The sequence below is a fragment of the Salvelinus sp. IW2-2015 genome, linkage group LG18 (genome assembly GCF_002910315.2).
Source record: "Salvelinus sp. IW2-2015 linkage group LG18, ASM291031v2, whole genome shotgun sequence".
Lineage (NCBI taxonomy): Eukaryota > Metazoa > Chordata > Actinopteri > Salmoniformes > Salmonidae > Salvelinus > Salvelinus sp. IW2-2015.
The window spans coordinates 45,185,276-45,209,943 of NC_036858.1; the positions used below are offsets into that span (position 1 = coordinate 45,185,276).

General features: G+C 44.1%; 1 protein-coding gene across 1 annotated transcript in view; it reads right to left on the reverse strand.

Annotated features, from left to right (window-relative positions):
* Nucleotides 1-24,668, reverse strand: part of LOC111977709 (attractin-like protein 1) — a 341,451-nt gene that overhangs the window by 147,989 nt on the left and 168,794 nt on the right. Inside the window, 3 exon segments of the mRNA XM_070448549.1 lie at nt 16,023-16,180; nt 18,515-18,593; nt 18,777-18,871. Of these exon segments, the coding sequence (XP_070304650.1) occupies nt 16,023-16,180; nt 18,515-18,593; nt 18,777-18,871 (332 nt within the window).

A 24,668-nucleotide genomic window follows, 5' to 3' on the forward strand; every position in this document is an offset into this window, starting at 1 on the left:
TTAAACAGGCAGCACTTAACCTGGCCTCTCCTCTTACATCCATAGGAAAGAGGATCTCCTCCTGATAAGACCATCATCAGATAGAGATGCTGCTATGTTTTATGTGCCGTTTCAATTTCCCTTTTATCCAATAAAGGACACTTTGTCACTCCCATTGTCGGGGAGGCGAGCGGCTGTTGAGGTACACCGCACAGTGCCTGTCAGCAATTACATTATGAAAGGCATTCTATTTAATGATTTCCTCTGAGAGGCTAAATAAGTGACTCTGTGTTGGGAGAAAATCTAATCACGGACCAATAGTGTGCCCAGAGCCGGGGAAACAACATGGCCGCCTCACTGAAACCCATTTAATCAGCTGAATTAGGCCTGGCCATGCAGGAGTCAGTGGAAAGACGAGAATCGATGAGAGGGTAGGATTCATACAGCCTTTATTTCTGTGGGGTGGCCGGGTAGGCGATTGATAGGACCAGGACTTCACACACACAGCCTTCATTAAACAGACACTGGAGACACTCTGGAGGTGCAGGGGGGAGATCGAAGAAATGTGCTATACATGAGCAGGTATCATTTTACAGCCCCGGGCATCAGTTCACTGAGTGTACGGAGTTCATCTTGATGGGTTCTAACTTCTAAACCTGAAATATGAAATATCCCTATTCATGTCAATGAATGAAAGGGAACGCAGAACGTTTACATTCTGTCAGAACATGTTTTTGTTAGACATTAGGTATCCTATGGAAAGGAGAAGGGCCACAGTCTGGTTACAATTGTTGGGTTGTAATTTGAAATACGTGCTACACCAGAAGTTAAGGGTTATATGTAGGAGCAATGTATATGGTGGGGTCAATGGATTTTGGATATGAGCCAGGGACTTGGAATGTTACTAAGTAAGGGAAACGGCAATCACATGGTTGTGGTCACTGATAAGGGTGGATAGCTGTGGATTAGTGAGGAATGGGAGCTGAGGTCAGGTCAGGTCACATTAAGGGAGAAGGAACAGTTTATTATCCACATCACTTAACTTCCTGCCTAGCAACAAAGATGTAATGTTTAGAGGAAAGGAGGACTGCACCTAAAGTGGGGTATATATAAACTTGTACTGGTGCGATCATGTCTTTGTCTGTTCAGCTGTCTGACCCATTGGGTGAATAAACTTGGTTTGAGCTTTTCCTAGTTGTCCGTTAGTTTTTACTTTGTTTATTTAGAACCTAACAATCCTGACAGGTTTATCTTCACTCACACCAAACTAACCATAAAGAAGATTAGAGTAGTTCTGAGAACTAATTATTGGTAATAGGGAACTCATCTTCTGTCAAAAAGGTTCAAACAGAAAATACACAGCAGTAAATGCAGGAAGGTAGCAAGTACACCGTCCAAATGAATAGCTGTGGATTAGGACAAGATGGTGCCGATAGAGATGGATTCCACGCATCAAGAATGTTTTGATCCGCCTCATATAGACCAATCTCTCTCCTTAACACAGATTGTAAACTGGTCACCAAGATGCTATCTAAGAGACTGGAGTCATGTCTTCCCCTGTTGGTCAACCCAGATCAGACTGGCTTCATAATTAATAGATTGTCCTCCAATAATCTCAGAAGGTTCTTTGATATAATTCACCTTACTAACAAAAACAAAATACCTAGTGTCGCAGTCTTCCTCGATGCTGAAAAGGCCTTTGATAGGGTTGAATGGCCATACCTCTTTCGCGTCTTGGAAAAGTTTGGTTTAGGCACCGTGTTTGTAAATTTGATAAAATCACTCTACAAAATCTCCTAAAGCTAGGATTGCTACCAACGGGATTACTTCCTCCTCTTTCCCTCTCTATAGGGGGAACAGACAAGGTTGCCCAATTAGCCCCCACCTCTTTGCCCTCGCCATCGAACCGTTGGCTGAGGCTATTAGAACGTGCCCTGACATACATGGCTTTGAGGTGGGCCCCCATACCCATAAATTATCACACTTTGCGGACGACCTTATCTTATTTCTAACAAACCCAGAACATTCTCTCTCTCACTTGCAGATCCTACTACAGTGTTATAGTTCTTTCTCTGGATATAAGGTCAATTTAGATAAAAGCGAAATCTTACCGTTGTCTGTCTTTGACCATCATACCATCAAGCACAAGTTTCCTTTTAGATGGTCGCCTATGGGCTTCACATATTTGGGCATAATGGTGGATGGTAACCTGACCAACCTCTATAAACTCAATCTGGCCAGTTTGTTGCAAAAGGTGGAGGGTGACCTTTGTAAATGGATGGACTTACCTCTCACTCTACTGGGTAGAATCAATGTAATTGAAATGAATGTCCTGCCCAGATTTCTATATCTGTTTCAATCTCTCCCTATCCCTGTTCCCGCAGCATTCTTTTCCTCTCTCGACAAGATGACCAGACGGTTTATCTGGCACGGCAAAACCCCTAGGGTTGGCCTGGATAAACTGACCCTGGATTACAGTCAAGGGGGCTTAAACCTCCCCAATTTTAGAATGTACTACTGGGCAGCACAGTCTAGGTTTCTGGCTCAGAGGTTTGATAAGGGTCCCTCTCCCTCATGGTTGAACATTGAAAAGCTTGAGGTAAATGATGACACTGGGGCAGAATTGTTTTACAAATGGGACAGAAAATCTATAAAAAGCATCACAGACAACCCTTTAATCATACATTCTGTCCTGGCATGGTGCAAACTGCATGAGCTGTTCGGACGAGGTGGATTCCTTTCCCCTAAAACCCCTTTATGGAACAATAGATTGATTCCTATGTTTTTCCAGAATAGTAACTTTAGACCATGGTCTGATAAGGGGATCACTCTTCTGGAACATTGTTACGAGGAGGGAGTTCTTATGTCTTTTGATCAGCTGAAACAGAAATACCACTTGCCTAACAGGGACTTCTTTAGCTACCTACAACTATGAAACTTTATTAGGGTGTCTCTCAAGGGACAATGGAACCTACCTAAGATGTCAACTATTGAACAACTCTGCCACGCAGACCAACCACTGTTCAAGACCATTTCCCGTGTTTACGATGCTCTTATGTCAGGACTAACACTGCCTGGGCTAGATAAACCCCGACTTAGATGGGAAAAAGATCTGGGTATTGATCTTGATGAGGGTCTATGGAGTGACCTATGCAGGGATGGTGTTACATCCACATTGAACTCCAGATACAGACTGATCCAGTTTAATTTCCTCCATCAGCTCTATATCACCCCATCTAGACTGCACAAGTTCAACCCTGATATCTCCTCCCTATGTTTTAGATGTGGCTCAGATGAAGGAACATTCCTACATTCCACTTGGCAGTGTTCAAAACTACACGGTTTCTGGCAGGGGGTATGCGATACCATATCCTCAATTCATGGGGTTGCATTCCCTTTAGACCCGGAGGTCTGTCTACTGGGCAACTTTACTAACACCAATCTTAGGCAAAGCCATACTATAAAGCTAACAGAAATATTSCTAGCGATTGCCAAGAAATGTATCGCCTTGAAATGGAAATTGGATTCCCCCCTGCCAGTTGCAATGTGGCCATCAGAAGTTAATAGTTGTATCCCACTGGAGAAAATTACTTACCGCTTGAGGAATAAGTTAAATACATTTTACAGAATTTGGCAACCTTTTATTGACTATATGGAGAATCTCTCCCCACATCACATTGAATGAATCTCTATATTATCCTTATATAATGTTTCACACGTAATGTATAATATGTAGCCTACGGCAGGTGACCATATGATCCAATGTCTCATTATAAAAACATTTTTATTGTATGTTTGTATGTATAATTATAATTTGTTTTATTTTTTCTTTCTTTGTTACGCTCATCTGTTACTGTCACTTTGTCCTATTGTTGTCTAATATCTTTTCACGTTTGTCTTGAATGTTGTTAATTGGAAAATGCAAAAATAAAATATTCAAAAAAAAAAGAATGTTTTGATCACGCAGACTGGGATATGTTTTGGGTAGCCTCAGACAATAACATTGACGTATACGCTGACTTGGTGAGCGAGTTTATAAGGAAGTGTATAGGAGATGTTGTACCCACTGTTACTATTAAAACCTTCCTTAACCATAAACCTTGGATTGATGGCAGCATTCGCGCAAAACTGAAAGCACGTACCACAGCATTTAAACATGGCAAGGCGACTGGAAACATGACCGAATACAAACAGTGTAATTATTCCCTCCGTAAGGCAATCAAACCACCAAAGTGTCAGTATAGAGACAAAGTGGAGTCATAATTCAACGACTCAAACACGAGACGTATGTGGCAGGGTCCACAGAAGAAAAAAAGAAAACCAACCCCGTCGCGGACATCGACGTCTTTCTCCCAGACAAATTAAACAACTTCTTTGCGCGCTTTGAGGACAATACAGTGCCACCGACACGGCCCGCTACCAAAGACTGTGGGCTCACCTTCTCCATGACCGACATGAGTAAAACATTTAAACGTGTTAACCATCGCAAGGCTGCCGGCCCAGACGGCATCCCTAGCCGCGTCCTCAGAGCATGCGCATACCAGCTGGCTGGAGTGTTTACGGACATATTCAATCAATCCCTATCCCAGTCTGCTGTCCCCACATGCTTCAAAATGTCCACCATTGTTCCTGTTCCCAAGAAAGCTAAGGTAACTGAACTAAATGACTATCGCCCTGTAGCACTCACTTCTGTCATAATGAATGCTTTGAGAGACTAGTCAAGGATCATATCACCTCCACCCTACTGTTACCCTAGACGCACTCAAATTTGCTTACCGCCCCCAATAGGTCCACAGACGATGCAAATCGCCATAACACTGCACACTGCCCTATCCCATCTGGACAAGAGGAATACCAATGCTAGAACGCTGTTCACTGACTATAGCTCAGCATTCAACACCATCGTACCCTCCAAACTCATCAATAAGCTTGAGACCCTGGGTCTCGACCCAGCCCTGTGCAACTGGGTCCTGGACTTCCTGACGGGCCGACCCAGGTGGTGAAGGTAGGAAACAACATCTCCACTCCGCTGATCCTCAACACTGGGGCCCCACAAGGGTGCGTTCTCAGCCCTCTCCTGTACTCCCTGTTCACCCACGACTGCGTGGCCATGCACACCTCCAACTCAATCATCAAGTTTGCAGACGACACTACAGTGGTAGGCTTGATTACCAACAACGACAAGACAGCCTACAGGGAGGAGGTGAGGGCCCTCGGTGTGTGGTGTCAAGAAAATAACCTCTCACTCAATGTAAGAAAAACAACAGAGATGATCATGGACTTCAGGAAACAGCAAAGGGAGCACCCCCTATCTACATTGACGGAACAGCAGTGGAGAAGGTGGAAAGTTAAGTTCCTCGGTGTACATATCAACGACAAACTGAAATGGTCCACGAACACAGACAGTGTGGTGAAGAAGGCACAACAGCGCCACTTCAACCTCAGGAGGGACGAAAAAACTTTTACAGATGCACAATTGAGAGCTTCCTGTCGGGCTGTCTCACCGCCTGGTACGGAAACTGCACCGCCCATAACCGCAGGGCTCTCCAGAGGGTGGTGCGGTCTGCCCAACGCATCACCGGGGGCAAACTACCTGCCCTACAGGACACCTACAGCACCCGATGTCACAGGAAGGCCAAAAAGGTCATCAAGGACAACAACCACCCGAGCCAATGCCTGTTCACCCCGCTACCATCCAAAAGGCGAGGTCAGTACAGGTGCATCAAAGCTGGGACAGAGAGATAGAAAAACAGCTTCTATCTCAAGGCCATCAGATTGTTAAACAGCCACCACTAGCACAGAGAGGCGGCTGCCTACCTACAGACTTGATATCATTGGCCACTTTAATAAATGGAACACTAGTCACTTTAATAATGCCACTTTAAGAATGTTTACATATCACGCATTACTCACCTCATATGTATATAATGTATACTGTATCCTTCACTATCTATTCTTTACTATCTATTGCATCTTAGCCGCTCTGTCACTGCTCATACATATATTTTATACTTATATATTGTCATCACATTCCTTTACTAGATTGTGTGTATTAGGTTTTGTTGTGGAATTGTTAGATATTACCTGTTAGATACTGCTGCACTGTCGGATCTAGAAGCATAAGCACTTCGCTACACTCACAATAACATCTTCTAACCATGTGTGTGTGACCAATACAATTTGATTTGATTTGATGGTATAAGACAGATGACTTGAGTAGTCTGTAGGTCAGGCAATCAGAGAAAGAAAGGGAGAAACAGAAAAATAGAGAGATGGAGGGTGGTACGCCTATGTCCCAATAAAATTTGCAACAAAGAATCTCAGACTGCCTTGACCAGTTGAGTTACCATCGCCTGGCTCTACAAATCAGAGATAAAAAACAGAAAATACATTTCTGCAAAGTGTGATGTCATGGTAGAAGGTGCAAGGTCAGCTTGACAGATTCAATCTAAATCTGTTCCACAAGGACATATGATCAGCAGCTCACTCTGCCCTCCAACCAGCCCTGAGAGCAGGGGTGAGGTCATATGGCTACAGGGGCCACACTCATACTATCGGGGGGGGGGGGGGGCAGAACGAGGGAAGAAGGGGAGAGGACTGGGCGCGCGTCCGTCATCGGTGTAGTCTTTCCCGCTAAGAGAATTGGACAGAAATACTTCCCGCTACAGCTCAGCGATACATCACAGAAATAGTGTTCTAATGTATCCCGTCTCCCCACTGTATTTGTCTTGTGTACTAATTGGAAGATTGAATAATAAAATGTTTCATGTGAGAGAAGGTGGAGGAGACTAGAGCACAGCATGCAAACAGGATTTTTTTTTTAACAAATATGTAGTGAAAAACATATAAACATGTCAAATATACAGTTACATAGGATAAAGACAATAACAAGTATAGTATACACCCACACATATTCTACCTATCACATCTTCCTCCAGATGTTAGTGAAGAGAAAGTGACATTGCTACACAGACATCTGTCACACTGACATCTGTCACGCTAAGCGACTTCAATTCCCTGTGTTCAGGATGTTTAATTAGGAGTTGTTTCCTTTCAGATGTATTACGCTCTGTGAAGTGATTGTGAAAGGTTAGTATTACTCTGTCTGGAAGTATGTGCGTGTGTGAGAGAGAGAGGAGAGCGATCCGCTTAGTTGGCGAGTGTGTGTAACAAGCCTTCGGTCATTGTAACTACTGAGACGTCCGTCAGAGTCGTGACAGCTCTTAGTCAGTCAGGCAGAGTGTGTTGCACAGCACTCAGGCAGTCAGGCTGTGTTGTACAGGGCTCAGTCATCAGGCAGTGTGTTTACATCGACCGTCAGTCAGAGTTGTTGTACATCGCACCGTCAGTAGGCAGTGTGTGTACCAGTGCTCGCAGTCAGGCAGTGTGTCTGTACATCGCACCGTCAGTCAGGCAGTGTGTTGTACATCGCACCGTCAGTCAGGCAGTGGTTGTACATCGCACCGTCAGTCACAGTGTGTTGACATCGCACCGTCAGTCAGCAGTGTGTTGTACATCGCACCGTCAGTTAGGCAGTGTGTTTACATCGCACCGTCAGTCAGCAGTGTGTTGTACATCGCACCGTCAGTCAGCAGTGTGTTGTACATCGCACCGTCAGTCAGGCAGTGTGTGTACATCGGCACCGTCAGTCAGCAGTGTGTTACATCCGCACCGTCAGTCACGCATGTGTTGTACATCGCACCGTCAGTCAGGCAGTGTGTTGTACATCGCACCGTCAGTCAGGCAGTGTGTGACATCGCACCGTCAGTACAGCAGTGGTTGTACACGCACGTCAGTCAGGCAGTTGTTGTACCATCCGCACCGCCAGTCCAGGCAGTGTGTTGTACAGCGCTCAGCAGTTAGTAGGTGTGTTGTACATCCACCGTTCAGTCAGGCAGTGCTGTTCTACATCGCACCGTCAGTCAGAGCAGGGTGTGTACACGCACCGTCAGTCAGGCAGTGTGTTGTACATCGCACCGTCAGTCAGCAGTGTGTGTACATGCACCGTCAGTCAGGCAGTGTGTTGTACATCGCACCGTCAGTCAGGCAGTGTGTTGTACATCGCACCGTCAGTCAGGCAGTGTGTTGTACAGCGCTCAGGCAGTCAGGTAGTGTGTTGGACAGTGCTCAGTAAGTCAGGCAGTGTGTTGGATAGTGCTCAGTCAGTCAGGCAGTGTGTTGGATAGCTCAGGGGGTCCTCTGGGATGGTGATGGCCCAAAAAGCAGACAATGACCGGAGAGTGGAGGAGGACCCATCTTTACACCCAGTCTCACTGCCACAGTGAAAAACATCACGTCAGGGACCAGAGCACACGGCTACACTCGCAATGTTAATGAGGACTGAAATGGTCACGGTCAACCTAGTTCCTCCCATAAGAGGAGGAGTTCAGTGGGCTTGTTTACATGCAGACTAGCAATAACAATACATGTAGAAATCTTTGGAGAATAGATAAGCGAACACATATCTAATGTATTTCAGAGACATGTCTAAGACACACACTATATCTGGGGGAAGGTTTAGAATTGTTCATATAAAACACTGTTAGAAAACTTTGATCTAAGTTCTTAGATAGAGCGCCTCACAGAGCAGAAATTGAGCCACCCCTTCTCTCTGAAACTGTAGACGATTTTCAATCAACTGATGTGCCCCCATATCTGCAGGAAACAAAGAGAGTCTCAGTTCAATGCAGAGTGTGTATTATTCCGTATGTATCCGTGTAGGAGAGAGTCCAAGAAAGGAAAAGAAGATAGAGAGAGCAAGTAAAATCCTTCCAGAGTGGATGTGAAAGAGAAATAGAGAAAGAGGAGGAGGACAGGGATCATAGCCCTGGTGGCGAAAGTAATCTCTCTCTTGTCATTAGATCAGTACAGCCGGAGAAACCCAAGGCAACACATCTCACCAGCCTAAATCTGCTTCCATCTGACACACTTTGTAGCGGACACAGCTAGTCTGACCTGGGCTACACATCCCAGAATGAAAAACAATATGACTGGTCTGGAAGTCTTTATATGATAATGGCTACAGAAAACTTGGCATACTGTATCTCATTTTGGAATCAAAATCCAAAGAGTTTCTTCTCAAAGGATGAGTCACTCAGTCAGATAAAATGACAGATGTTGGTGGTGCCCTTCACTGAGGGTGAGACATCACTATATTTCATATAAATCAGATTGGCATTACATACTAAACCAAACTTCAGAGCAAAACAATATATAACTAATAATTGAGACTGGCCATTAGAAATCCTCTGGACAATTCCCCATCATTACCGTGTCTGTGTCGGAAGCCACCAAGGTCAAGAGAGAGGCGGGGCCTGGTCTCGTGTTACTGACGAAAATGCGTCCGACTGAGATGGCTCTATATACGGCTGTGGGATAGTGCTCATGATAATCATGATAATTAAATTCTCACGTTACCATCTCATCTGTATAGAGCTCTGATAAAACCGCATTTATGGGAAATACTTATGAGCCCCGATCAATCGACGGATTACCTTAACACATGCTGCAGGACAGTCTGCAATCAACTGCTACATTCATTCAATACTACCTGAGCACCTTCAACATTCTGTATTTGATATTCCCCTCTAAGAATGTTTCTCTGTTTGATTGTCTGTTTGGTTGCTGCATCTAAAACCAGCTGGTGCTGCTCTGTTGTTCTCTCCCCGAAAGCTAAAACATTAAAATAAGAAAACATTTAATTACCCAGAAAAGCAGTGGGGACCGGGAGAGAAATCCCAAATATGAGCTACAGAGTGTGTGACAGTCCCAGAAGATGTGCAGCTCCTCTTTCAGATATTGCATTGCAACATATGTCTAGCACAGGCCTGGGCAAAGGCCGGCTCGCCTGATTCAATACAGCCCGCGGAATCATGCTCATGCTCAACGTTTTGAAAAACGTATTTGTTATTCAAATTAAAAGCCCAATGAATACTCGCCTTTGTGTAATGATTTAACTCCCACCGCTTGTGGGACATTTATTTTGAAGGCACGTATAAATAACAACTGCACGAGGACAGACAGTGACTGACAGGCTGACACACACACGTCACAGTTACAAATAGTAGCTTGATAGAAATTGTGCAAAAATGAGTTTTTCCAAAGAGTTCAAAGAAAAGGCAAGTAGACAATGAATGTAGGGTGTTCCAGCAAGAGTGGACATTGAAATATGTATTTATTGAGGTATCAGGGAAAGCTGTGTGCTTAGTGTGCAAAGAGGGCACTTGTCCCACACTTCCAGACGAAGCATGCAGAGAAATATAGGAATATTTCTTCTGAGCAGAGGGCAAGTGCATCGAAAGAGTTTCTTTCTCAGTTGCAAAAAGCAGCAAGGACTTTTCACAAAACTGCATTCAGCAAACGACGGAATTGCGAGAGCTAGCTATGTATCGTCCCACAAAATTGCTAAACATAGCAAGTATTTCGCTGAGGGCGAATTCATAAAAGAATGTTTAATTGACTCTGCCGCAATACTTTGCCCCGACAAGAAAGAGCTGTTTGAAAATGTTTCCCTGTCAAGACGAACAGCGACACAGCGTGTTGATGACATCTCAGATAATATGGAATAATAGCTGAAAGACAAGGTAAAGGATTGCACCTATTTCTCCTTGGCTCTGGATGAGAGCAGTGATGCACATGACATGGCGTAGTTGTTGATATTCTTTCGAGGCATAACCCCAGACTTTGAAATTACAGAGGAGCTTGCTTCAGTGCAGTCAATGAAGAACACAACCACAGGGAAATATTTATTGGAGGAGGTTAATAAGTGTGTGGAAAAGCTGGGACTGAGTTTTGAAAAGTTATCCAGTGTGACCATTGATGGGTGCCCAAACTTGACATAAGGCCAAAACATTGGCCTTTTGAAAGGGATACAACGTCAAGTAGCTGAGCTGAACCCAGATAAGAAAATGATTTTCCTGCATTGCATTATTTATCAGGAGGTGCTCTGGAAATGTGTTCTGGAAATGAGCCATGTTGTGGATACAGTCACTAAAGTGGTAAACTTCATAAGAGCAAAATCTTTAAACCACAGGCAGTTTGTCTCACTGTTGGAAGAGACAGAGTCGGGGTATGCAGATCTCCCTTACCACACAAACGTGCGATGGCTGAGTTTGGGGAAGGTGCTTAAAAGGGTGTGGGACCTGAAGTCGGAGATTGCTGAGTTTTTGCAAATGAAAGGAAAATATGTGGATTTCCCTCAACTGCAAGATAAAGAATGGTTGGCTGATTATGCTTTCACCGTAAACATCATGGCCCTCATGAATGAACTGGATTCCAAACTAGGGAAGGGCCTTTTTGCACATCAGATGTACAGCCTTGTCAAAGCCTTCAAGGGAAATTTACTCAACCTGACGTACCAAGTAGAATCCAACAATCTCACCCACCTTCCGACACTACTAGTCTGTTCCCTGTCAGATGGACAGCGGGAGAAGTATACATCCACCTTCCGACACTACTAGTCTGTTCCCTGTCAGATGGACAGCGGGAGAAGTATACATCCACCTTCCGACACTACTAGTCTGTTCCCTATCAGATGACCAGCGGGAGAAGTATACACCCACCTTCCGACACTACTGTCTGTCCCTATCAGATGACCAGGGGAAGTATACATCCACCTCACTACTAGTTGTCCCTATCAATGACCAGGGAGAATTACACCCACCTTCCGACACTACTAGTCGTTCCCTATCAGATGACCAGCGGGAGAAGTATACATCACCTTCCACACTACTAGTCTGTTCCCTATCAGATGACCAGCGGGAGAAGTATACATCCACCTTCACACTACTAGTCTGTTCCCTATCAGATGACCAGCGGAGAAGTATACATCCACCTTCACACTACTAGTCTGTTCCCTATCAGATGACCAGGGAGAAGTATACACCACCTTCGACACTACTAGTCTGTTCCTATCAGATGACCAGAGGGAGAAGTATACATCCACCTTCCACACACTAGTCTGTTCCCTATCAGATGACCAGCGGGAGAAGTACATCCACCTTCCGACACACTAGTCTGTTCCCTATCAGATGACCAGGGGAGAAGTTATCATCCACCTTCCGACACTACTAGTCTGTTCCCATTCAGATGACCAGAGGGAGAAGTTACATCCACCTTCCGACACTCCTAGTCTGTTCCCTATCAGATGACCAGAGGGAGAGATATCCCCCCACACTCTAGTTGTCCCTATCATACGACTACGAGTGGATAGAAGTATACATCCACCTTCGACACTCTAGTCTGTTCCCTATCAGATGACCAGAGAGAAGTATACATCCACCTTCCGACACTCTAGTCTGTTCCCTATCAGATGACAGCGGGAGAAGTATACATCACCTTCCGACACTACTAGTCTGTTCCCTATCAGATGACCAGAGGAGATATAACATCCACCTTCCACACTACTAGTCTGTTCCCATCAGATGACCAGAGGGAAAGTACATCCACCTTCCGACACTACTAGTCTGTTCCCTATCAGATGACCAGTGGAGAAGTATACATCCACCTTCCACACTACTAGTCTGTCCCTATCAGATGACCAGAGGAGAAGTATACATCCACCTTCAACACCTAGTCTGTTCCTATCAGATGACCAGAGGAGAAGTATACATCCACCTTCCGACACTACTAGTCTTGTCCCTATCAGATGACCAGAGAAAGTATACATCACCTTCCACACTACTAGTCTGTTCCCTATCAGATGACCAGAGAAGTATACATCCCCTCGACACTACTAGTCTGTTCCCTATCAGATGACCGCGGGAGAAGTATACATCCACCTTCCACACTACTAGTCTGTTCCCTATCAGATGACCAGGGGAGAAGTATACATCCACCTTCCACACTACTAGTCTGTTCCCTATCAGATGACCAGCGGAGAAGTATACCATCCACCTTCCGCCTACTAGTCTGTTCCCTATCAATGACCAGCGTGAAGAATAACATCCACCCTTCCACACTACTAGTCTGTTCCCTATCAGATGACCAGCAGGGGAAGTATACATCCACCTTCCGACACTACTAGTCTGTTCCCTATCAGATGGACAGCGGGAGAAGTATACATCGCTGCTGCGTGGTTTGAACAGTGAGTTTTCTCGTCGTTTTGAGGATTTCAAAGTGTTGGAAAATGACATGCTGTTGGTTTCCTCTCCTTTCACCTTCAATGTGGATAATGTGCCCAAAGACCTGCAACCTGAGCTTATCGATCTTCAGTCTGATGCAGTGATTGGAGAACTATTCAAAACAATGTCACTGTTGAGGTTCTATGCATCTCTCGATGAACAAAACTTTCCAAAGATTAGGAGTCATGCTCAGAATATGTTTGTACTGTTTGGGTCAACCTATGTATGTGAACAGACATTTTCAGTGATGAAACATAACAAGTCATGGCATAGATCATCTCTTACTGACTCTCACCTCTCAGCAATCCTGCACATAGCAATGTCAGAAACTATACCTTCATTGCATGTTTAATAATGAAAAGACCTACCAAAAGGAGAACATGGATGTGGTTTATTTCTGTGCATGTTAAAAAAGTTAAATAAGTAGCATATCTGGATGTGATTTACAGTAGATATATCTGTCAACACAGTCATACACATGATGTATAACTCTGTAATATGATTCTGGCCCGCGATGGCAAAAATGTATTCTAATGTGGCCCTCCATGGAACATAATCACCCAGGCCTGGTCTAGCATATCCAATACCTCCATTTTCTTTATTTTTTGAGTGTCTCAGTGTTGATTAACTAAGCATGCTACTTGCAGTCAGTCCATTCAATCAGATTTCAGCTCGTTTTATCACAACATTGGGTGTGACAGATATCTTAAAATATCACCGCCAAAGTCTACTTCAATTTTATGGATCATAAGATTAAACCATGAATATTTTGTATGGCTGTCTCAGTATTAAGGCAATCCTAAATAATTGATGGCGACACTACAAAACTCACGGATCATTAAAGATTATATTTTTGCCAAACACGTTTTATTATAGTTTATGCTCAAGGTCCTATCATGGCTTTATGCCTTAAAGAGACAGACCGAGAGTTCTAGAGCCATTTCACATATTTATATGTTCTGTAGAGACAGAAATTGTTTAAATCAGATATTGTTTCCCAACAGTCCTCTCAAGCGAACAAATCCATTGCAGGAAGTATAAAACCCACATTTTTGTAGGGGGCAATTGTTCTCTGAGATTGTACAGTTATGACTATAACTACTGTTCCCTGAAGGAGGAAAATGAGGTACAGCACAGCTATGGTGATTTTAAGCGTTACTCTACTGAAGAACATTAGAATCACGCCTGACAAGGCCAATGAACACAATGCCTCACCAGAAGCCCTGCTTTCCACAGGTGATAAACCAGAGGCACGGATTAATGCCATACATTTTCACCCCTCTTCACCGAGCCCAGAACGGGGAGGCGCGTGGCCGAACAGGTGTTGTATCTCCTTTCCCAAAATCTCCACGTAATTGATGTATGGCACGCTCGGCGACATAGTCTTAAACCCCCAAATTGAGCTGCCCATGCACAGTGCACCCCACCCACAGGGGGATAGGTCTGTCATGATCACCTTGCGAGAAATAGCTCGACCCATGGGGGTCCCCAGCGAAAACAGCCACGGGTCCCTCTATCGAGCTGAGACCATAGGTATGACGAGACACCCACAGTGACTAGGGGTTTAGGTGGTGCGATGATGCGTCCAAGCGAGTGTCTACCACCCACCGCTGGAAAGTTCGCAACAGCCCCAGGGGAACACAGCGATAATAGAAACCATCATCACAAATAGGCAAAAATTGGGCGAAGCAAAGCAGGAAACCGGCCACCCTCTGCAGGGACAAGAACGCACAATTCTACACTCTGAGTCTAACTCAAGACCCAGAAACAGAATGCGTTGAGATGTAGTCAAACAGCTCTTCTCTTGATTCACTATGAAACCCAGAGACTGAACATGGGAAACCAGCATGAGTGTGTGTAACACCACCTGCACCCTCAACTCCGCTACCACCAGCCATTCGTCCATAGTTCAATATCCTGAGCCTCAATATCCTGAGCCGTCAACAGTGAAGAGGCGACTCCGGAATGCTGGCCTTCTAGGCAGAGTTGCAAAGAAAAGGCCACATCTCAGACTGGCCAATAAAATGAAAAGATTAAGATGGGCAAAATAACACAGACACTGGAGAGAGAAACTCTGCCTAGAAGGCCAGCATCTCGGAGTAGCCTCTTCACCGTTGACATTGAGACTGGTGTTTTGCGAGTACTATTTAATGAAGCTGCCAGTTGAGGACTTGTGAGGCGTCTGTTTCTCAAACTAGACACTCTAATGTACTTGTCCTCTTGCTCAGTTGTGCAACGGGGCCTCCCACTCCTCTTTCTATTCTGGTTATAGCCAGTTTGCGCTGTTCTGTGAAGGGAGTAGTACACAGCCTTGTACGAGATCTTCAGTTTCTTGGCAATTTCTCGCATGGAATAGCCTTAATTTCTCAGAACGAGAATAGACTGACGAGTATCAGAAGAAAGTACTTTGTTTTTGGCCATATTGAGCATGTAATCGAACCCACAAATGCTGATGCTCCAGATACTCAACTAATCTACAGAAGGCCAGTTTTATTGCTTTTTTAATCAGAACAACAGTTTTCAGCTGTGCTAACATAATTGCATAAGGGTTTTCTAATAATCAATTAGCGTTTTAAATAGATAAACATGGATTAGCTAACACAACGTGCCATTGGAACACAGGAGTGATGGTTGCTGATAATGGGCCTCTGTACGCCAATGTAGATATTCCATAAGAAATCTGCCGTTTCCAGCTACAATAGTCATTTACAACATTAACAATGTCTACACTGTATTTCTGATCAATTTGATGTTATTTTAAATGGACAAAAAAATGGCTTTTCTTTCAAAAACAAGGACATCTCTAAGTGACCCCAAACTTTTGAACGGTAGTGTAAATATTTTTAAACCTAATTTAATGTATCTCCCTGGGTGGGATGTAAAGCAGTTGTGGATTGTGATCACTACTGACGAGAACCTCACCTGGATCTTGATTGGCCAGGAGAAGTTGCTGACATAGACATAGAAGGTGATGTTGGAGTTGACCCGGAAGTTGAACTTCTCACAGGAGAAGCTGTCTCTGTGTTCCTGGATATTGGTCTTGGACACAATGGGTACCTCTTCGCCAGAGATGGTGCCAGCTAGGGGGAGAAGTGGGTCATAGTGTGAGTCATCATGGGAAGGACACAGAGGATAATACAGTTGGTCAAGGTCAAGCACACATACAGTTGAAATCGGAAATGTACATACACTCAATTAGCATTTGGTAGCATTGCCTTTACATTTTTTTACTGGGTCAAACGTTTTGGTAGCCTTCCACAAGCATCCCACAATAAGTTGGGTGATTTTTGGCCAATTCCTCCTGACAGAGAGCTGGTGTAACTGGGTCAGGTTTGAAGGCCTCCTTGCTCGCACACGCTTTTCCAGTTCTGCCTACAAATTTTCTATGGGATTGAAGTTGATGCTTGGTGTGGCCACTCCAAAACCTTGACTTAGTTGTCTTTAGCCATATTGCCACAACTTTGGAAGTATGCTTGGGGTCATTGTCCATTTGGAAGACTCATTTGCAACCAGCTTTAACTTCCTGACTGATGTTCTTGAGATGTTGCTTCAATATATCCACATAATTTTCCTCCCTCATGATGCCATCTATTTTGTGAAGTGCACCAGTCCCTCCTTCAGCAAAGCACCCCCACAACATGATGCTGCCACCCCCGTGGTTCACGGTTGGGATGGTGTTCTTTGGCTTGCAAGCTCCCCCTTTTTCCTCCGAACATAACGATGGTCATTATGGCCAAACAGTTCTATTTTTGTTTCATCAGACAAGAGGACATTTCTCTAAAAAGTACGATCTTTGTCCTCATGGGCATTTGCAAACCGTAGTCTGGCTTTTTTATGGTGGTTTTGGAGCAGTGGCTTCTTCTTTGCTGAGCGGCCTTCAGGTTATGTCGATATAGGACTTTTGTACCTGTTTCCTCCAGCATCTTCACAAGGTCCTTTGCTGGTTGTTCTGGGATTGATTTTCACTTTTCGCACCAAAGTACATTAATCTCTAGGAGACAGAACGTGTCTCCTTCCTGAGAGGTATGACGGTTGTGTGTCCATGGTGTTATATACTTGCATACTATTGTTTGTACAGATGAACGGTGACCTTCAGGCGTTTGGAAATTGCTCCCAAGGATGAACCAGCTTGTGGAGTCTATAATTTGTTTTCTGGGTCTGGCTGATTTCTTTTGATTTCCCCATGATGTCAAGCAAAGAGCGCATGAGTTTGAAGTAGGCCTTGAATACATCCACAGGAAGCTTCTTAAGCCATGCATCATTTTCTGGAATTTTCCAAGCTGTTTAAAGGCACAGTAACTTAGTGTATGTAAACTTCTGACCCACTGAAATTGTGATAGAGTGAATTATAAGTGAAATAATCTGTCTGTAAACAATTGTTGGAAAAATTACTTGTGTCATGCACAAAGTAGATGTCCTAACCGACTTGCCAAAACTATAGTTTGTTAACAAGACATTTGTGGAGCGGTTGAAAAATGAGTTTTAATTACTCCAACCTAAGTGTACGTAAACTTCCGACTTCAACTGTATAGAGGGCATAGGTATTGCTGTGAAAGTTCCGCCAGTCAAACATAACTATGTTTAGTGATAACAGTCGAGAGAGTACGTAGACATGGGTAGCCAGGCTATTGACAGTGATGTTTTAGAAGACAGATGCACAGATTCTAGCAGCGATAGTGGGTGTAACCTGTCAACACACATGTAACTCCCATCCAGAGATTTGATCTGTTCAAATAAAGCTTTAAAAAAATGTAAGGAAAGTGTAATTCTACTTCCTTTACAAAAAAGAGACATGCATGTATATTTTAAGTAGTGCAAATTGAAGACGTTATCAAGAATACTGCATTAATAGAGCAGACTTTGGGACAGCTTTAATAAAAGATTACCCCAACTACTTTATCAGTGCCATAACACTGTAATTGTTCAAATTAAGTAAAAAAAAAAAAAAGATAAAAAAAAGAGTTCTGGGCCCTTAACACGGGAACAGTCTGGGCAAGGTTTTATCTTAATTGAAATCACACAAAAACACTTCAAAAATGCCCCAATGCCATAATTAAAAATATCTCCACTGCATTTTTCAAGAGGGGCATTCCTCTACAGACATTCTTGTCTAATGAGAGACACTGAGCAGAACAACAAAGGCACCATTCCCTCTGGGTAAGATGACAAATAGAGTGAGATTCTGTACACCAGAGATTGTACGTTTTATTTTTACCATCCCAGGTAACTAGTACAGTATTAAAATGTCCTACAATGGATTCTGTAGTGCACTGTATGATGCTGAATGGGTTATATCCGCCGTAGCTAGGTGGTCAGTCAGAATCAATGTTGTCAAACAGTCAAATAAACATTGACATTTACTACAGCACATACCGATCCAAACTATGGCAAAATGATCAGCTAAGACAAGTTACCTGTTGATCCAATAGACCAGGTGATGTTGAGATTAAAGTTGTTGGATGCATTGATCGACATGTCCAAGTTCTTGTTGCTCTGTAAAATATGACCACAAAACGAGGTCGAACACATGTATTCCAAACCAACATTATGATGACTTGGAATAATACTTGTGGGTTTTCTCTTCTTTACATAATCGATGCATGATATATATAACAGAAAGGCTACATGAGACCGTCCCTCAGGATGACTGAGAGAGGCCTCTGTGTGGTTACTGACCTGTTCAGGGGTGGCCATGAAGTTGATGGCGGTGTAGTGGTGGTCATCCTCCTGGAGAAGGCTGAAGGTGAACTGATAGTCAATCAGCAGGTTGTCTGCAGGGACAGAGAGACAAACAGAAGATTAGGGATGTATTCTTAAAGTGCAGGGACACACAGTCAGAACAACTCCCGTCGGAAGAGTTGCCCAGGAATCAGACCACAACAAGTGCAAGTGACTGCCTTCCTTTTCATATCAATAATGCAGTATTTCAATCAGCACAAGCTGTACAAGGAAACAAGAGTAGAGGAAGATCAATATGACATGGGTGTACGGCTAATAGAAAGTATTCACTGGGATTCAATGCCCGTTCTATTTTTATAAACGTTTGTCCTATTCAATGACAGGGCCTCATTGTCTGAGCCACAATGGGCTGTAATGCTGGGATTTGGAACATTTACCATCTGGACCACAGCAGGACTCTAGGAAGGTCACCTTGTCTGATTCCATTCAGAAGACAGCCCTTGATTCAAAGGGTACTGTCTAGGAGGAGCCATGTGGGAGACGGTCTCTATTGGATTGTCAATATGCTCAGCAGGACAGTTCACTAACCCCTTCAGATCACTGTTATTAACTATTCAGAGGAGTTCAGGTTCCACCAGGGGTGCACAACTAGGGTTGCAAAGGGTCGGAAACCTTTTTCACTGGAAATTTTCCATGGGAAGTTAAGCCCCGGAATTTGAGGAATTTTGCTTAAATTCATCAAAAAAGTTAGCTTTTAACAGTGAAGCTTTTTTGTGGGATACACATAAGGCACTTCTAGGTCTTATGGGATATTCTGGTTAAACTATTCCCATTCAATGGAATTGCAACCCTCTGCATGCACAGTGCATTCTTCCATCACATGTACAGCTGATTCTAAAGATCTTGCACACTAATGAGATTGAGCACACGCAACTACACTGTCTGAGCCAAGGACTACATGATTTCTGGTAAGTCTTGATTACAATATTGGGTGGGGTGAATATATTTTATATGACATACATGATTTTTTGTTAACTAGTAAATAGTAGCCTACAGCAAAGTGTGTTTAAATAATTTCTAACTTGTTAACAATTTCTGCTAGTTAGTTTTTACTACCATGTGGGTTTTAGCTTGCTTGAGCCTGCTAACTGAGGAGTGTTAATTAATTAGTTTCCATACATGTTTCATTTTAAAACATGTATCTTACAAAGTTCTTGTTTAATCTAACTGCTTAACTATTTATCTGTACATGGAATTGTATTTGGGTTTTTTTACTCATTTTTTCTTATCTTTACAGGAAAATGACACGGGCACTACCTGATGTGTGGATACATTTCACTGCAGCTAATGCAGAAGGAAAAGCTGTGTACATTTGCAAATACTGTGCCAAATCATATGTGAAGAATGCAACAAAGATGCAGAATCATCTGGCCAAGTGCATAAAGTTCCCTCAGCCCTCACAACAAGCAACCTCTGACAAAAGTCCCTCTACTTCTATTCAAGGTGAAAATGATGAATCAGACACCATATCGATAGCAACAGCTCATGGTCCTCCTGGAATCAGAAGGTTTTTTTTTACTCAAAGGAGGAACGTAGTCAGAGAAATGCTGATGAATGTCTTGCTCTAGCTGTGTGTGCAACTGGTTCACCCCTGATGCTCACAGACAATGTATTGGAAGAGATTTCTGAATGTTCTTCGCCCAGCATACACACCTCCAACCAGACATGCTTTCTTTTTTTAATTTCACCTTTATTTAACCAGGTAGGCCAGTTGAGAACAAGTTCTCATTTACAACTGCGACCTGGCCAAGATAAAGCTAAGCAGTGCGACAAAAACAACAACACAGAGTTACACATGGGATAAACAAACAGTCAATAATACAATCGAAAATCTGTATACAGTGTGTGCAAATTAAGTAAGGAGGTAAGACAATAAATAGACCACAGTGGCGAAGTAATTACAATTTAGCTATGAACACTGGAGTGATAGATGTGCAGATGAGGATGTGCATGTAGAAATACTGGTGTGCAAAAGAGCAGAAAAACTAAAACAAATATGGGGATGAGGAAGGTAGTTGGTAGGGCTATTTACAGATGGGCTGTGTATAGCTGCAGCGATTGATAAGCTGCTCTGACAGCTGATGATTAAAGTTAGTGAGGGAGATATAAGTCTCCAACTTCAGTGATTTTTGCAATTCGTTCCAGTCATTGGCAGCAGAGAACTGGAAGGAAAGGCGGCCAAAGAAGGTGTTGGCTTTGGGGATGACCAGTGAAATATACCTGTTGGTGCAAGTGGGTGTTGGTACAAGTGGGTGTTGCTATGGTGACCAGTGAGCTGAGATAAGGCGGAGCATTACTTAGCAAAGACTTATAGATGACCTGGAGCCAGTGGGTTTGGCGACAAATAAGAAGTGAGGACCAGCCAACGAGAGCATACAGATCGCAGTGGTGGGTAGAATATGGGGCTTTGGTGACAAAACGGATGGCACTGTGATAGACTGCATCCAATTTGCTGAGTAGTGTTGGAGGCTATTTTGTAAATGACATCGCTGAAGTCAAGGATCGGTAGGATAGTCAGTTTTACGAGGGTTTGTTTCAAATCAAATCAAAGTGTCACGTGCGCCGAATACAACAGGTGTAGGTAGACCTTACAGTGAAATGCTTACTTACAGGCTCTAACCAATAGTGCAAGAAAGGTATGAGGTGAACAATAGGTAGGTAAAGAAATAAAACAACAGTAAAAAGACAGGCTATATACAGTAGCGAGGCTATAAAAGTAGCAAGGCTACATACAGACACCGGTTAGTCAGGCTGATTTGAAGTAGTATGTACATGTAGATATGGTTAAAGTGACTATGCATATATGATGAACAGAGAGTAGCAGTAGCGTAAAAGAGGGGTTGGCGGGTGGTGGGTGGGACACAATGCAGATAGCCCGGTTAGCCAATGTGTGGGAGCACTGGTTGGTCGGCCCAATTGAGGTAGTATGTACATGAATGTATAGTTAAAGTGACTATGCATATATGATAAACAGAGAGTAGCAGCAGCGTAAAAAGCCGGGTTGGGGGAGGGTTGGGTGGGGTGGGGAACACAATGCAAATAGTCCGGGTAKCCATTTGATTACCTGTTCAGGAGTCTTATGGCTTGGGAGTAAAAACTGTTGAGAAGCCTTTTTGTCCTAGACTTGGCACTCCGGTACCGCTTGCCATGCGGTAGTAGAGAGAACAGTCTATGACTGGGGTGGCTGAGGTATTTTACAATTTTTAGGGCATTCCTCTGACACCGCCTGGTGTAGAGGTCCTGGAAGGCAGGCAGCTTAGCCCCAGTGATGTACTGGGCCGCACACACTACCCTCTGTAGTGCCTTGCGGTCAGAGGCCGAGCAATTGCCGTACCAGGCAGTGATGCAACCAGTCAGGATGCTCTCGATATTGCAGCTGTAGAACCTTTTGAGGATCTCAGGGCCCATGCCAAATCTTTTTAGTTTCCTGAGGGGGAATAGGCTTTGCCGTGCCCTCTTCACCACTGTCTTGGTGTGTTTGGACCATTCTAGTTTGTTGTTGATGTGGACACCAAGGAATTTGAAGCTCTCAACCTGCTCCACTACAGCCGCGTTGATGAGAATGGGGCGTGCTCGGTCCTCCTTTTCCTGTAGTCCACAATCATCTCCTTAGTCTTGGTTACGTTGAGGGATAGGTTGTTATTCTGGCACCACCCGGCCAGATCTCTGACCTCCTCCCTATAGGCTGTCTCGTCGTTGATCAGGCCTACCACTGTTGTGTCGTCTGCAAACTTAATGATGGTGGAGTCGTGCCTGGTCATGCAGTCGTGGGTGAACAGGGAGTACAGGAGGGAGAGCTCCAGTGTTGAGGATCAGCGTGGCAAATGTGTTGCTACCTACCCTCACCACCTGGGGGCGGCCCATCAGGAAGTCCAGGATCCAGTTGCAGAGGGAAGTGTTTAGTCCCAGGATCCATAGCTAGTGATGAGCTTTGAGAGTAGTATGGTGTTGAACGCTGAGCTGTAGTCAATGAATAGCACTCTCACATAAGTGTTCCTTTTGTCCAGGTGGGAAAGGGCAGTGTGGAGTGCAATAGAGATTACATAATCTGTGGATCTGTTTGGGCGGTATGCAAATTGGAGTGGGTCTAGGGTTTCTGGGATAATGGTGTTGATGTGAGCCATTACCAACCTTTCAAAGCACTTCATGGCTACGGACGCGAGTGCTACGGGTCTGTAGTCATTTGGGCAGGTTGCCTTTGTGTTCTTTGGCAGCATTAGTGAAGGAAACTTTGTTGCGAAATAGGAAGCCGATTCTAGATTTAATTTTGGATTGGAGATGTTTAATATGAGTCTGGAAGGAAAGTTTACAGTCTAGCCAGAGACCTAGGTATTTATAATTGTCCACATATTCTAAGTCAGAACCGTCCAGAGTAGTGATGCTAGTCGGGCGGGCGGGTGCGAACAGCGATCGGTTGAAGAGCATGCATTTCGTTTTACTAGCATTTAAGAGCAGTTGGAGACCACAGAAGGAGTGTTGTATGGCATTGAAGCCCTTTTGGAGGTATGGAGTCTGGAGGTTAGTTAACACAGAAGGGCCAGAAGTATACAGAATGGTGGCATCTGCATAGAAGTGGATCAAAGAATCACCCGCAGCAAGAGCGACACCATTGATATATACAGAGAAAAGAGTCGGCCCAAGAATTGAACCCTGTGGCACCCCCATAGAGACTGCCAGAGGTCCGGACAACAGGCCCTCAGAGTTCATGGTGACAAATCGATCTGAGAAGTTGCAGTGAACCAGGCGAGGCAGTCATTAGAGAAACCAAGGCTGTTGAGTCTGCCGATAAGAATACGGGGATTGACAAAGTCGAAAGCCTTGGCCAAGTCGATGAAGACGGCTGCACAGTACTGTCTTTTATCGATGCCGGTTATGATATCGTTTAGGACCTTGAGTGTGGCTGAGGTGCACCAGTGACCAGTTCGGAAACCAGATTGCATAGTGGAGAAGGTACGGTGGGATTCGATATGGTTGGTGATCTGTTTGTTAACGCGGCTTTCGAAGACTTTAGAAAGGCAGGGCAGGATGGATATAGGTCTGTAACAGTTTGGGTCTAGAGTGTCTACCCCTTTGAAGAGGGGGATGACTGCGGCCGCTTTCCAATCTTTAGGAATCTCAGATGACACGAAAGAGAAGTTGAACAGACTAGTAATAGGGGTTGCAACAATGGTGGCGGATAATTTTAGGAAGAGAGAGTCCAGATTGTCTAGCCCAGCTGATTTGTAGGGGTCCAGATTTTGCAGCTCTTTCAGAACATCAGCTATCTGGATTTGGGTAAAGGAGAAATGGTGGGGGCTTTGGCGGGTTGCTGTGGAGGGTGCCGGGCAGTTGACCGGGGTTGGGGTAGCCATGTGGAAAGCATGGCCAGCCGTAGAGAATTGCTTATTGAGATAAGTGGGCAGCTGGGAGGAGGTGCTCTTATTCTCCATGGGCTTTACAGTGTTCCAAACCTTTTGGAATTAGTGCTGCAGGATGCAAATGTCTGTTTGAAAAAGCTAGCCTTTGCTTTCCTAACTGACTGTGTATATTGGTTCCTGAATTCCCTGAAAAGTTGCATATCGCGGGGACTATTTGATTCTAGTGCAGTACGCCACATGATGTTTTGTGCTGGTCAAGGGCAGTCAAGTCTGGAGTGAACCAAGGGCTATATCTGTTCTTAGTTCTACATTTTTTGAAAGAGGCATGCTTATTTAGGATGGTGAGGAAGGCACTTTTAATTAACAACCAGGCATCCTCTACTGATGGGATGAGGTCAATATCCTTCCAGGATACCCGGACCAGGTCAATTAGAAAGGCCTGCTCAAGAAGTGTTTTAGGGAGCGTTTGACA